Here is a 15,205-nt window from a genome sequence, read left to right on the forward strand (position 1 = left end):
TGCTGAGTTGGCCCAATCAGTTTGCTCGAGTTGGTCTCTGGATAGACTTCGGTTCGGTCGACCGATCAAAGGTTCGGTCGACCGATCAGCTCCCCAACGGTTGGCTGCTTGACGTGGCTTCTGACGTGGCTTCTGACGTGTCACCAACAGCTGGCTTCGGATAAAGAAGGGTTCAGTCGACCGATCAAGGAGTTCGGTCGACCGAACCATTGACAAGTCAACTTCCAGTTGACTTGTTTCTGGTTCGGCTTCTTGGGTGATTCTGGCCTACCGGAATAGGGCTCACCCAAACCCAATTCCCGGCCTTCTCCTCGAGCAAGTTTCCGTCCGGTTTCTCGTCCCTCGAACGCCGCATACGTTCTTCTCGCTCCACCGGAGTACTCTTCCGCAGCTCTCTCGTCCTTCGGACGCACCGAGCCCGTCGGCTCCCTTCTCGTGCCGTCCTTCTCTCTAGCTGCGTCTTCCGCTCGACTTCCTGTGCTCCTAAGTTCCTGCACACTCAGACACAGGGTTCAGACAAAACGCAGGACCTAACTAACTTGGTTGATCACATCAAAACTACCACGGGGTAGATTGTTAGGGTAAAATAGACACAAAAGGTAATTTTAAAGAAAAAATTACTAAACTAGCATATTAAGCATAAGTTTTGCAATAAGTAAAATTGTACTGAATTAAAAATTTAAACTCTTTAAATTTTTTCTAACTCCCCCTAAACTTGTACTTTTCTCTCCCCCTTTGATCACAGCAAAAACTGGGAAGAAATTTCTTTAAAAAAATTTTTAATATGATTTCTTAGAATTTGAAAAAAGAATATCTAAAAAAAATTTAAAAAAAATATCCGAAATTTAGAAAAATAAAAAAAATGTTTATGCACTTTCAAATCATTTTAATTTTACTTTTAATGCGTTTTCAGAAAATTAAACATTTTTATTTCGATATTTCGGCTTCCAGGTCGTGGCGAGGCACTAGGCCTTCTTGGTTATTGAAGCAACAACCACTTCCTTAGACAAAGCTTCCATAAAGAAACTCAAAGTTTAATTATCTCACTGTAAGCTTTTAATTTTTGAAAAATTAATCAAGTACAGATTTTGGAACCCAGTAAAGGTTCCTTCCTACGGGATTCTTTAAAAACATAGGGGGTATATAACTTTTAGGAATTTTCCTAAGTTGACCCTGATGTTGTTTAATGTACCAATTCAATTTTCCATAAATTCTAACTTTTGATTTTGGAAATTTCTTTAAACATGCATCACTTTTCAATTTTTCAATTTCATTTTTTAATTTTGTATTTTCTAATTGCAAAAACTCATTTTTCAAATTTAAATTTTCCAAACTTATTTTTAAATTGGCAATTTCTTTTTCTGATTTGAATAGATCTTTAGATAAAGCTTTAATAAACTCAAAAGACTGTTTTGGGTTTAGGGCACGTACCTTACTTACCTGTTTGTCGGAAGCTCCCCCTTCATCGCAGCTTTCCTCTTCTGTCTCTCCCCCTTGATCAATGCTCATCTCTGAGTCTGAGTTATCTTCAAAGAGGTGGTTGGCCACCAATGCTAGTCCCGAGAATTCTTCGACTTCTGACTCGGAGGATGAAGAGTCGTCCCATGTCGCCTTCAGATTTTTGTGCTTGGAGGAATTTAGTTTCTTGTAATTGGTCTTTGTCTTCTCCTTTTGCTTGCACTTCAATTTTGGGCAGTCCTCCTTGATATACCCATCTTCGTTGCAATTGTAGCAATGGACTGTCCTTCTCTTTTGACGATGTTTACTTGACTGCGATCTAAATTGGTTAGATTTAAAAAACTTGTTAAATCGTTTTACCATTAACGCAGCTTCGTTTTCGTCAATCGTTGCTTCGGAGTCGGGATCGTCCTTTTCAGCTCGTAGGGCAATGTTGAGGTTCGACTTTTCTACTTGATTTTTTGTAATTCGAGATTCGTGAAGTTCGAAAGTTGAAAATAAATTTTCTAAACTACTTACCTCAAGATCCTTAGAGATGTAGTACGCATCTACTAAGGATGCCCATTCTGGAGTCCTTGGGAAGGCGTTGAGCGCGTATCGGATGGAATCCCGGTTCGTTACTTCTTCTCCAAGGTTGGTTAGTTGCGTGATCAATTCTTTGATCCTTGCTTGGAGCTGCGCTACCTTCTCGCCTTGGTTCATGCGGAGGTTCGTCAACTGGCTCCGGAGGATGTCGGGCCTAACTAGCTTCGCTTCGGATGTACCCTCGTGAAGCTCCAGGAATTTCTCCCAGAGATTTTTCGCGGAGTCGTAACTTCCGATTCGGCTTACCTCCTGAGGTGGCAGAACACTGAGGAGGTGGAATTCCGCTTTCCCGTTGGCAACGAAGTCGGCTTGCTCCTTCTTGCTCCACGTGTTTTCTTCTTTATCTTTAGGAGCTGCAAAACCATATTTCATAGTAATTAATATATCAAAATCTGTTTTAAAGAATACCTCCATCTTTCGCTTCCATGTTGTGAAATCTCCGTCGAACTTCGGGGGATGGATGTTCGCGCAGGCCATTGTTCAGATCTTTGTGCTTCAGATGGCGGTTAGTCCCTCTGAGGCTGTTGGGCTCTGATACCACTTGTTGGTGCAGCGGAGACCGGCAAGAGGGGGGTGAATTTCCTGCAATAAAAACTAAACCCTCCTCAAGGCTTTCAACTTAAATAATAAAGCAACAGTTATGAAATTCAACAGAACTAACATAAACAGAAATATAAGACGCAGCTATTTACTTGGTTACAACCAAGAATGTTGTTAATCCAAGACAGTAAAAGAGTGCACTAGAAGAAGTCTCCTTCTCTGAAAGCGGAGTAGCCTTTTACACTTGAAAAACACAGAACTGTTGCTTAGGAAATGAAAGTACAGGAGTTGTATTTCAAGATTGTTCGTATTCATTCACTGTTTTCGATATTACAAGAGCTACCCGAGACCCTCTTTATATAGGGGTACTCGAGCTTATCAGTTCACCTGATCCTTCGGGATCAAGTTTGACTCAAGAGGGATCGGTCGACCGATCCCCAGGTTCGGTTGACCGAACCTGCTGTGCAGTCTCTGTGGATCGAGCTTGGGTTCGGTCGACCGATCCTTTTGTTCGGTCGACCGATCTGCCAACGGTCTTCTGCTGAGTTGGCCCGATCAGTTTGCTCGACTTGGTCTCTGGATAGACTTCGGTTCGGTCGACCGATTAAAGGTTCGGTCGACCGATCAGCTCCCCAACGGTTGGCTGCTTGACGTGGCTTCTGACGTGTCACCAACAGCTGGATTCGGATAAAGAAGGGTTCGGTCGACCGATCAAGGAGTTCGGTCGACCGAACCATTGACAAGTCAACTTCCAGTTGACTTATTTCTGGTTCGGCTTCTTGAGTGATTCCGGCCTACCGGAATAGGGCTCACCCGAACCCAATTCCCGGCCTTCTCCTCGAGCAGGCTTTCGTCCGGCTTCTCGTCCCTCGAACGCCGTGCATGTTCTTCTCGCTCCACCGGAGTACTCTTCCGCAGCTCTCTCGTCCTTCGGACGCACCGAGCCCGTCGGCTACCTTCCCGTGCCGTCCTTCTCGCTAGCTGCGTCTTCCGCTCGACTTCTTGTGCTCCTAAGTTCCTGCACACTCAGACTAAGGGTTCAGACAAAACGCAGGACCTAACTAACTTGGTTGATCACATCAAAACTACCACGGGGTCCAACACTCTCGTCTTCAAGAAAACCTTACCCAAGTAAGCTTCTTAGTTCTTCTGCTTCACGGCTACTTCTTCTTTCTCCTCTCCTTTGATTGGTGCCCACCTGTACCAATTCATACTAATACTCAATGCTACGATCACTGCCAAAATGGTACAGCTTTTGGCAAGCGGTTAATGTTCAGGCAAACACGACATATTAAGCCCGGGCTTTAGTAAACAAAGGAAACGGTGAAGACAGGAATCATGACAATCTAGATCAATATCAAGATCATAATATTATTATGCAGCTAGTCATTCGTAGCCCAAACACTAAACAACATCTCGAATAACAAACCAACAAACTAAAGAGTTAGGCGACGTGCTTCGACTAGAATTTCAAGGATAAAAACTGCAATATAAGTTAGTAGTCACAAAGAAGAAGAAAAGAAGTCAACACGCACAAAAATAGAGTAACTGAAAGTTCAAGACGAAGTTAACATAATTTTGATAGATATTGAAGATCAGAGTGAAATCTTCTGGTCCAATTTGAATCAAGAACCTACATATTTAGCATGTGATGGCAGGAGCAAATAAAACTTTAGCGCACATATTAATCGATAAAACTAAAGACAAAATGGAAACATTCCAAATTTCCAATCGATGGAAAGATAATCTTCTATATAAAAACACTGAATAAGTAAAATAAAAAAAAACAAAAAAAAAATGAGAAAGCCCATGAATCTGCAACCAATATGTAAAATAATAATAACAACAACAACCAAGTCTTTTCCCACTAGATGGGGTCGGCTACATGAATCTTTTTACGTCATTGAGCTCTATCTCCTATTATATCATCATCTATATTTAATTAAATTTTATCTTATTTTATTGTTGCTAACCAAGTCTTCTTTGATCTTCCTCTTCCTCGTTTGATATGCATGTTTATCATAGTTTCACATCGCCTAACTAGAGCATTTATTTGTCGTCTAAGTACATGTTCATACCATCTTAAATGTAACTCTCGGAGTTTTCTTCAATAGATGCAACTCTGACTTTATCTCTAATGCTCTTAGTTCTTATTTTGTCCATCCTCGTATGTCCACACATCCACCTTAACATCCTCATCTCTGCAACTCTCATCTTCTACTCATGTGCTCGAGTCATAGTCTAACATTCAACTTCATATAACATAGCAGTTCTAACTGCGATTTTATAGAACTTACATTTAAGTTTAAGAGGTACTTTACGGTCACATAAAACACTCGACGCTCTCCTCCATTTTAACCATCCTGCTTGTATTCTATGTAAGACATCTCTCTCAATCCCTCCATTGTTTTGCAAAAATGAACCTAAATATTTAAATCTCTCGATTTTGGGTAACTCATCCTCTCCTTTCTTAACAATTGTCTCATTACTTCTAATATTGCTAAACTTAAATTTCATATATTCTATCTTTAATCTAGTAAGCTTAAAACTTTTCCCTTCTAGTATTTCCCGCCAAGATTCTAGTTTATCATTTACTCCTTCACATGTTTCATCTACCAAAATAATATCATCTGCAAACAACATGCATCACGGTACTGTGCCTTGAATGTGCGCAGTGAGTTCTTCCATAATTAATATAAAAAGATATGGACTTAGAGCTGATCCTTGATGTACCCTTGTCTTTATTGGAAATGCTTCCGTTACTCCGCCTAAAGTCTTTACTCTAGTCGTTATATCCTCATACATATCTTAATTAGTTCAATATATGTTACACTAACACCTCTCTTTTTTAGAATTCTCCATATAATTTCTGTCACGCCCCGGGGGAGTCCTTGCTAGAAGAAATTTCGACAGCATCTCTCCTGTACGGGTGACAATCTGAAACTTTTCTACAACATAACCATACACGGCCAACACGGTCGGAACTATACAATAAAATAAAAGCAACAACCACACAATATAATAGTAAACAAACCAAACTAAAGCAACGATAAGGAAATCATCTAAAATATCCTACTCAACTACACCCATAAAACTCGAATCTTATATCCTACTCAACTACACCCATAAAACTCAAATCACCAGCATACATCCAAATAAAACCCATCGATAATAAAGGACCATACAAGATCCAAAGTGCCATAAAGATACAAGTCTGGAAACATAGATGATAACATAATAAGAAAATCAAAGAAAGGATCCAAAATCGAAATTCTCGCAATCTGGAGGAGGACTAGCGACTGGAAATTCTCCCGACAGCCTCAACCTGAAAATAGTAATATCAACGGGGTGAATCAACTCCTCAGCGGGTAACTATTGACATACATAGTAAGAAATAACAACTAATAATAAATATGCATACAGTCTCCTTGATATATCATATGAAAAATGCAAAACTGTAAGGAGCAGGAGTATATGTACTAACCAGGACCTGGTATAGGGATAACAAGGTCGTCAGACCGAGAGTATCATAAATCCTGTATGCATGTCAAACATATGCATCTACCAAATATGCAGCATATAAAGTGCAGCAAACACAAGCAATAAATGCAATCAGTGCATATGATGCACCATGTCCTGGTCACCCCTGACGCCAGTCAGCCGTTTCATACACGATGGTGAGACCGAGTAGGTAGGGATGTGACAACCGTGCACTCTGTCATCACTTCTCCTGAGTGACCGAGTGGACGGGATGCTGTCGGAGTACACCTATCCTCCTTACCCCCAAATCATAAGTGGGGAGCGCAATGCTCTCATCTCCCTGAGACAATCTAGAGGAGGGATCCCTGTCCTGCTACCACACTATATCACACTACCCATACACACCATGCCTGATAAAAATCACTAACCTATGAATGGTTATGTGTGCAGATCCATGTAACTGACGATGTGCTCAACAATAATGGAGTCAATTATCGCATAACATGCAATCATGCGAGATGGTGAATGACACTAATCATGGTAATATCCTGATCCTATCCATCTCTACATAATGTATACCATAGGACAAATGGATCAAATCAATGGTCTAGGTACACATGCAAGACATGGTATAAAAACCTAGGTCCTGAACATATATAAGATATGGTATATCATTACCTTAAGGTCATATATAATCAAAGGAACATGAATGCAACAACAGGAAATAAATATAGCATGCTCAGGTAATAGATAATGACATACCAATGAAGAAATGAATATAAATATTATTACTCATTAAATATTACTATGCATATCAAACAACAATATCTTAAAAGATAAGTCAAAGCACCCGCCTCAAAAATGGAGATCGAGCTAAATAACCTCTGCGTCGAAGTGCTCATCCCAAATCAATGTCCTGTAATAACCACATTTAATTTAGCTACATATATTTCACATAACTAAAGTAATTTCTTATTTACCAGAACCCTAATTCATTCATTCCTAACCTTTCCTAACTTCAAACATGTATATGTTACAACAAATGAAACTATTCCTCAACTGCTTACCTTAACACCGAACCTCTCCGGTTGATCACAGTCAGATAGGACAGCCGCCGGAATATGCTAGCTGGAGGTACCCATTGCCGGAGATCGTTGTCGAAACCCCTAAGTAGTTGTTGCTTAAACAACTACTCTTAGTTAGCACAATTGAAATCAAGACCCAATCTCTACAAGCCTATAACCCAAAATCGTAAAACCTTACCTAAATCTGGATGCCCCGCTGTTGATTCACAGCCGGAGAAGCTTGCTGTGGGGAAACATGGGCCAGAACTAGAAGAGGTTGCTGTGGAAAGACAGCAACCTAAATCCTGATTTGCAAGCTTATGTTGAAGATGGTGTCTCTGCCGACCCTCCTTCTTAAATCTGAACAGCACACGGATGAGGCTCTAGGGCACAGGTGAAGAAACTAGGGCTCGACAAAACCTGGTGATCAGATGCTGGCGGTGTCGATTTCAGGCTGGCGACAACCGATCGTGGGTCCGCAGTGGTCGGCAGCGGTGCACAAGCGACAGCGGCGCTAGGTCGGACCTGGTGGTCGGCGTCAGTGCTAGGGCACAGCGGATGGGACTTAGTCGCTCCAGCAAGGGTCGGCACAACCCTCGTAGCGGCGGCGGTGGAATCAAGTTGGCACCGAGCATTGCTCCAAACGTGAGGAGATTGGAAGAGGAGAGAGCGGCGTCGGCTGTGGCGCGAGCTCGATGAAGGGAAAGAGGAAAGGGGGGGTGTGCGGCGGTGGAGAGGCTGGCAGAAACGAGAAGAGGAGAGGTGCCCGACTTCCCTTCTGCCGAGGGCTTTTGTAAGCGGGAAGAAGAAACCGTCGCGTGCGACACCGGTTAGGAAAGGGAGCGGTTAGGGTAGATCGGACGTGAGAGGAGAGGAAGGAAAAGGAACGGCGTCGGGGACGGCTCGGGCACGGGTTCGACGGGGGAGAAAGAAAAAGAAAATAAAAAGAAAAAAGAAAAAACCAAACTTTTCCTCGTTTAAATGGGGTAGCCTAAACCGGCTTTCCCGGGGCCCAATTTTTGATCCCCTTAAACTCATCATACGAGCTCCGAAAAATTCCTAGAAATTTTTTAAAAATTTCGAAAAATTCCCTTATGGTTATTCGCCCCTTTTTCAGTATTTTACAATTTCTCTTAGGAATCTATCATAAACTTTTTCTAAGTCAATGAATATCATGTGTAGATCTTATTTTTTCTCCCGATATTTTTCAATTGATGTATAGTTTCTATTGTCGACCTTCCAGACATGAACCCAAATTGATTTTCAGTCACTGTGGTATCCTTCCTTAATCTTTTTCTATTACTTTTTCCCAAAGTTTTATAGTATGACTCATTAGTTTAATACCCCTATAGTTTGCACAATTTTGTATGTCTCCCTTATTCTTATATAAGGGATCTAGAATACTTATCCTCCATTGATCAGACTTTTTTTTCATTTTCAATATCATGTTAAATAATTTTGTAAGTCATTCAATACCTTGTTTCCCTAAGCACTTCCATACCTCTATCGAAATATTATCTAGTCCAATAGCTTTTCCATTGTGCATCTCATTTAAAGTTTGTTTTACTTCTAAAGTTTAAATTCTATGATAAAATTTTAAATTTCTATGCTCATTTGACCTACTTAAATTACCTAAGTTAAGTTAGTTATCTAAACCTTCATTAAAAAGTTGATGAAAATACCTCTTCCATCGCTCTTTTATTTCTCCATCATTTACTAATACCCTATTACATTCATCTTTAATACATTTTATTTGGCTAAGATCTCTTGTTTTCGTTTCTCTCACTTTAGCTATTCTATAAATGTCTCTTTCCCTTTTTTTATCCAATTTTTTATATAATCGTTCAAAAGTTTCATTCTTCGCTTTACTCACTACTTTTTTAGCTTCTTTCTTGGCTATTGTATATTTTTTAAAATTTTCCTCATTCTTACAAATATATAATTCTTTATAAGATATTCGTTTTTCCTTCGCTTTCTCTTGTACGTTCTCATTCCACCACCAAGATTCCTAACTTAGTGGTGCATATCCCTTTGACTCACCAAGTACATTCTTAGCTATTATTTTCAACTTTGATACCATCTTATCCCATGTTGTATTAGAGTCATCGTATATTTCACCTAATGTTTGTACTTCTACCTTCTCCTTAAATATATTTTGCTTCTCATCCTTTAACTTCCACCACTTAATTCTAGGAATCGTATATATTTTCTTTATATTGATACTATATTTGAGGTATATATCCAATACTACTAACGTATGTTGGGTAGTTAAGCTTTCTCCAGAAATGACTCTACAATCTTTACAAATCTTTCTATCCTTCTTCCTAACTAAATGAATTCATTAAACTATTGTGCAACCAATATATAAAAGCAAAATAAAAATATTGAAACGGAGAAGCACTTGCAGCTTAGATGCTGCTCGTCGACGATAGTCGAAGCACACAGCCCGTAAGTATCATCGCAGTGTGTTCTTCGCCGATCCTCTTGGTGGTTTAGAAGAGAACGTCGACGATCTTGACTCCGAAGTAAAGTAGCGGGTTTCGCTGGGTTAGGTTTGGTAGCGCACGTCGATCTTGACTCTACCAGAAGGAGAATCAACGGATTCGATTCGGCACGTGCTAGGCCTTGCGTGATGGCGACATCGCAAACCGATCCCGACCAAACCGACCTATAAAAAAAATAGAAATATTTTTTTTAATTATTAAAATTATTCAGTTAGTTTAATAAGAAGCAGTGAAAATAATTTTAATTTTACTCCTGTTTGTAAAAGGATGATTTGAATCCGGAAGTCCGGTGCCAAATTGATTAGATGATAGCTTTATTATAAGTTTTTTATGATTTATCTTTTTTATACGTATAAAATAATTTAAATAAATTTAATTAAATCGTCATCAATATTTCATTAATATATATAAATTTATTTTAAATTATAAATAAATTTTATTTATTTTATTATTTATTTTTAATTTATTATTTACATTAATATTATTATTATTAATTTAATTTATTTAAAAATAATTAAATATCAAATTAATTTAGTCATCCTTAATTAATTTGATCTATCCTATCAAATATGACTATCTTACTATATTAAGAATCTAGAACCTTTAATAATTAATTTTTGTGAAACCTAAAATTAAATTATGTTAATGTCTTTTTTTTCACACTGAAAATAACTTTAAGACTTATTAATAATTTTCTCGGATTATTTTGATATAAAAATATGACATGATTATCTGTAGTCCTATATGTTAGAATTGACAATACCTCGAAAAGGAGAAATTCTATAGATACATTGTCTTACTATTTTATTAAGAATTTAGACAACAAATTTTGGTAAAGTCCACAATTAAATTATTTAATATCTTTTTTCTTTTCATATCGAAAATAATTTTAAGATTTATTAGTAATTTTCACTAATTGTTTTATATAAAAAATATGTACTGTCATGGTTCTCTTTAGTCTCACATCATAAGATTGGTAACACTGCGAACGGAGAAACTTTTATAAATACCTTGGGTCGGCGACATTAGAAAACATATCTTTCTCGATTTTTTGGCTAAGATCAAGTGTGATATTAAATTATTTTTTTATGAGGAAAATTCGTTAGAGTAGCTTACTGCTAGAGTTCTCCAGTGTCACCCTTACGTTGCTTTAGCGCGCACCCTTACCAAATCCAATTTATGGGCATGGAGTACTAATTTACATATTTTTATGTATTATATTACACATGCAACACGTGCACACTAAAAATACCATTTGACTTGTTTGCATTATTTCCTGTCTCTCTCTCTTCTCCTACTAAATTAAACTTTAAGAATTTTTAAATTTTTGATAAGATCATTGTATGATCCGAGCCCGATTGATCACTCTAAATCAATCCTACCTAACATGACAATCCTACAAATTTTAAGGGTTTTAACTATTTTTTTTCCGTGAGAATGTATAAATAAAATAAAATTAGATTTTATTTTTTAAAATTATTGTAAAGATTAAATAGATAAAATAAATATTTATCATAAAATTGCCATAACTAACAACAATGCACTTTTTGACTTTGATTTGATTAATCAGTGCCTTGGCGTTCTGTCCTAAGGAATTACCTTTCCTCTGAATGATTGATTTAAAGAATTGTATTCCATTTTAAAAAGGATGTTCTAATATCTATGCTTGCTTTGTACCTAGGATCGCTGTACGCATGTTTCATCCCTTTAATTATATAATAGAGTGGACAAAATTATTCTTGCTGATTTTTGTCGAACATGGGAACAAACCTTTCAAATCTGCTGAAAAAAGAATAATTTGATGATTTGGATTTCTCTTTGCAAGTTTTTTGTCATTCTTCCATTAGGAGTCTGCTTAATTGTAAAGATAACTGTTGATTCATCCACTCGAGGTAATCTTCTGTAATAGAATAAAAGACAACTGAAAGCAGCTGAAAATGTGCCGTTGCTACTTGAGCTTTATCGTTTTAGGAAGCTACTACATATCTGAATCGAACCCAATATTCCAGAAACCTTCAGGAGTCGATGGAGGAGCATATCTGTAACGATGCCTTGAGACGCCATCATGATGTTCACAGCGCCTAATCTTGTCATTCAGATTATTGTCATCGCCTGGAAGAACTGCATCATAGAACTTCTTGCATTGCATGCACTCCACTCCTTCAAGATTCTCCCGCTCGGCCTTTTTCCTCACGGGTTCACGGTATCGGAAGCCCTTGTTTGCTGGACCAGCAGAGTTACGCTGCTCGAGTGGAATAGTTTTGGCGTTCATATCTTGTGTTTCATCATCAGAATTGTGGAAATCCAAATCTTGTGGGGGAGGAGCTGCAAGATCTTGAGCTGGTTCAAAAGGTAACTTGTTTAAGTTTCTTGCAATCTCCAAAGGAGTGTCAAGAAAGTTGTCGTGTGGATCCCCTCCACGAGTTTCATGAGCCCGAGTATCTCTCCAGGATGAACTAGACTTCTTCCTGCAGGCTATTGATTCTAATTTGGAAGTGCCTACATCATGCTTTGGTAAAATGGAGTCCAGATAGGCTGGATTAGTGTGGGAGCCATATCTTGATCTTTTGAAGACATCAACATCTTGATGGAGCACAGGATTTTGATGAGCACCGCTCCCAGTCTTTGATTCGTCTACCTGAGAAGCGATGTCAGTGACTTCCTCTTCTTTTTCTTCAGAATCTGTACATTTCATTCACAGTACCTTAGTCTGCCATAAAAAAAAGAGTAGAAGAATCACACTCTCAAAGGTGAAACCAAAACTAATCCTACAGGAAACAAATAAAAATTCATCAATTTTACTCCAATTTAATAAAAGCAACATTAACAAGAATATTAAAAGATTTGCAGATTGGTAAGGCCAATATTTCCATGATGCTAAGAGAAGGTTACCTTGAAGCCTTCTCTTTTTTAGATGAGACCTCGGTGAATTGTTCACCACATCTACCCTGTCCGAGTAGCATTCATTTCCTGATTTGTGATTGAACTTCCCCACAGCAAACATATATTGTGATTTTAATTGCTTGTACATTGCTGTCATTTTATCTAATTCCGTAAGCAAATCTTTTTCTTTAGCTTGTTCATCCAGCAGTTTCTGATTGTTCAATTCAATTTCTTCTGATAATTTTTTCTGCATTTTCTTCGCCTCAGACAATTCACTTTTTTCCTGATCAAACTGCATTTTCAGCTTAGCATGCATGTCCTCGTTCCTCATTAAGCATTCAAGCCTGGTCGAAAGAACTTCCTTCTCTAGTTCATGTCTGTCTACTGATTGTTCAGCACTCATCAACCTCGTCTTAGTTTGTTCTAGAGCATTATTCAATTGCTGGACTTCTTCTTGAAATTGTTGCCTTTCAGTTTGTAGCTCTTTTACTTGTTGTAAGAGAGTTTGTTCTTTTTCCTTCCATTCATCTTCAGCAAGTTTCCTGGTATCAGCTATTTTTTTCTGTAGAACTCTTGATGTCATTTGGAAGCCAGGAAATAGCTGGCTGCAGAAGACAAATTCTATTTGAGAAACCCGATCTTTAACTTCTTGAATGGAGGCCACCAGAATTGTGCTGAGTCTAGATATGAACTTCAAGTCATCAAACTCACTCGAGTCATTAAACATAGGTGTCCTATCCAGGTCATTATCCATACCTGTGGGAGTTTTAGATAAATGAGAACATTAAGATATGCTCAACATACAATTACCAAACCTTGGAACAATCAATTAAATAGAAACTATACATTCTCACACTCTCCAACCATCTTTCAAGATTCCCAATGCTAGGGAAGGACTAGGAGAGCATCGAAGCATCTGTGAAGAGGAAAAAAAAAATCTTGATGCTCCTATGAATGCTGGAATTTCTTCTCAGCTCAATATCATAAACTCCAGCCTATTATGGCCCTATTCCTTTTTCTGTTTCTCATGTTAAGTGCCAGAAAATAGGAGGTCGAGCAATCTTGCAAAACCAACATGACCAAGCAACAATTTAAACTATTCAAATGGGTTGAATGAATCATGTGAATAATCTCACAAAACCGTCTAATGGTTTTGATTTGTATAACAAAGTGCAAACAAAAATATCCCTATAAAATTATCCTATATTTCAGATTCAACATCCTATGGTCCCTTCACTATATGCCACGTGAAAGGGGATGACATGTTTGATAACTAGCATGTTATCAAACATGTTAACAAACACAATTGAGATGATGATTAACTCAGAATTTCACCATAACATCTTCAAGAAAACCCTACCCAAGTAAGCTTCTTATCTTCTCCTGCTTCAAGTTACTTCTTCTTTCCCCTCCTCCCTATTCAACCAGATTATTTGCAGACTGTTGTGAGAGGGGTTGGTGATTAACTCAGAATTTCACCAGAACATCTTCAAGAAAACCCTACCCAAGTAAGCTTCTTATCTTCTCCTGCTTCAAGTCCACTTCTTCTTTCCCCTCCTCCCTATTCAACCAACGAGATAAGATAGATTATTTGCAGGCTGTTGTGAGAGGGGTTGGTTCGTTGCCGCTGCTCACGCAGCATTGCTGAGATAATGAAAGTGCTCGAACCAGTTTGGAATCAACGCAGAGGCAGCTGCTACTTCTAGTCGCCGGGGAAGGAGAGCTGCTACTACTGGCGAGAGAAAAGTTTTGGTTAGGGTCTGAGATGGAGTTAAACAATCTCAAACAGGGAACACGTCCAACTCGACTCGATCGGACACTCCTCGAATCTAGGTATCTGTTCGATCTTCTCCCGTAGGACTCGACGCGCATTAGAAATTCCTCGCCACCAATCAGCGATAACGCAACAAATTCCAATGCCAGATCGAGAAACCCTAACAAAACCTTTTGGTGACAGGTGCGAATCGGAGGGACAAAAAAGGCGAGAAAACATAAAATAAACCCTAAATTTCAAGTAGCAAGCAAGAACAAGTAGGAAATCGAAATGGAATGTCAATTTCTACAATGATAAATCGGACTGTAGTTGGGGAAGAATAGGATTGTGGGATTGTTGAGCTCACCTCCGAAACAAGACGATCAATCTGAGGATAAAGAGGGGAAGTGGAGGAGCCGAGCCGTCGCCAGATGACCAGATCGAACGAAGAGATTCCAGAATGCAAGAGCGTTGCCGTGCTGCCGTCTTCCTTAAATTCAAATTTCCCTCCACGTTTTTAGGTTGCGAGGTTTGTCATATTTTACAAATGACCCTCCCACGTTTCTGAATTAATAGAACAGCTATAGTACATTTTGATTAGGGTAATAAATGAATTCATGAGTATTCGATTTGATAAAAGAATTTTTTTTATATTGGTTCAATATACAAGATTAATTAAATGGATAAGATTGAATCATTCGTTAAACTAAATTAATAAGATTGAATATATTTGCGTACAATTAGTTAATATTTATAAATAAATATTATAAATTATTTATGAATAATATTAATAAATTTTATGAACCATGTTTGCTTATAAAATTATGTTTGATATAAAACTTTTTTTTAATAAATGTTAACTATTAATTGGGTAAAAATCAAAATAGCGTTCTAAAGTATATAAATTATGGATGTTCCTTTAAAAAAACAAAAAAAAA

General features: G+C 38.2%; 1 protein-coding gene across 1 annotated transcript; it reads right to left on the bottom strand.

The window, feature by feature from the left end:
- Positions 1 to 11,502: 11,502 nt before the first annotated feature.
- LOC121977696 (protein gamma response 1-like) lies at positions 11,503 to 14,771 on the bottom strand. Its single transcript, XM_042530143.1, has 3 exons — positions 14,635 to 14,771; positions 12,524 to 13,270; positions 11,503 to 12,313 (listed from the first exon to the last, which is right to left on the bottom strand). The coding sequence occupies exons 2-3, from the start codon at positions 13,266 to 13,268 to the stop codon at positions 11,610 to 11,612; spliced, it is 1,449 nt and encodes a 482-aa protein (XP_042386077.1). The 5' UTR covers positions 13,269 to 13,270; positions 14,635 to 14,771; the 3' UTR covers positions 11,503 to 11,609.
- Positions 14,772 to 15,205: the final 434 nt, after the last annotated feature.

This window comes from Zingiber officinale, chromosome 4B (genome assembly GCF_018446385.1).
Source record: "Zingiber officinale cultivar Zhangliang chromosome 4B, Zo_v1.1, whole genome shotgun sequence".
NCBI lineage: Eukaryota > Viridiplantae > Streptophyta > Magnoliopsida > Zingiberales > Zingiberaceae > Zingiber > Zingiber officinale.

Excerpts from the sequence above, each read along its gene's own strand:
- LOC121977696 (XM_042530143.1), bottom strand. The coding sequence starts at position 13,268 with ATGGATAATGACCTGGATAGGACACCTATGTTTAATGACTCGAGTGAG. Across the intron at positions 12,314-12,523 it reads AAAAAAGAGAAGGCTTCAAG|ATTCTGAAGAAAAAGAAGAG; the intron begins GTAACCTTCTCT and ends TGAAATGTACAG.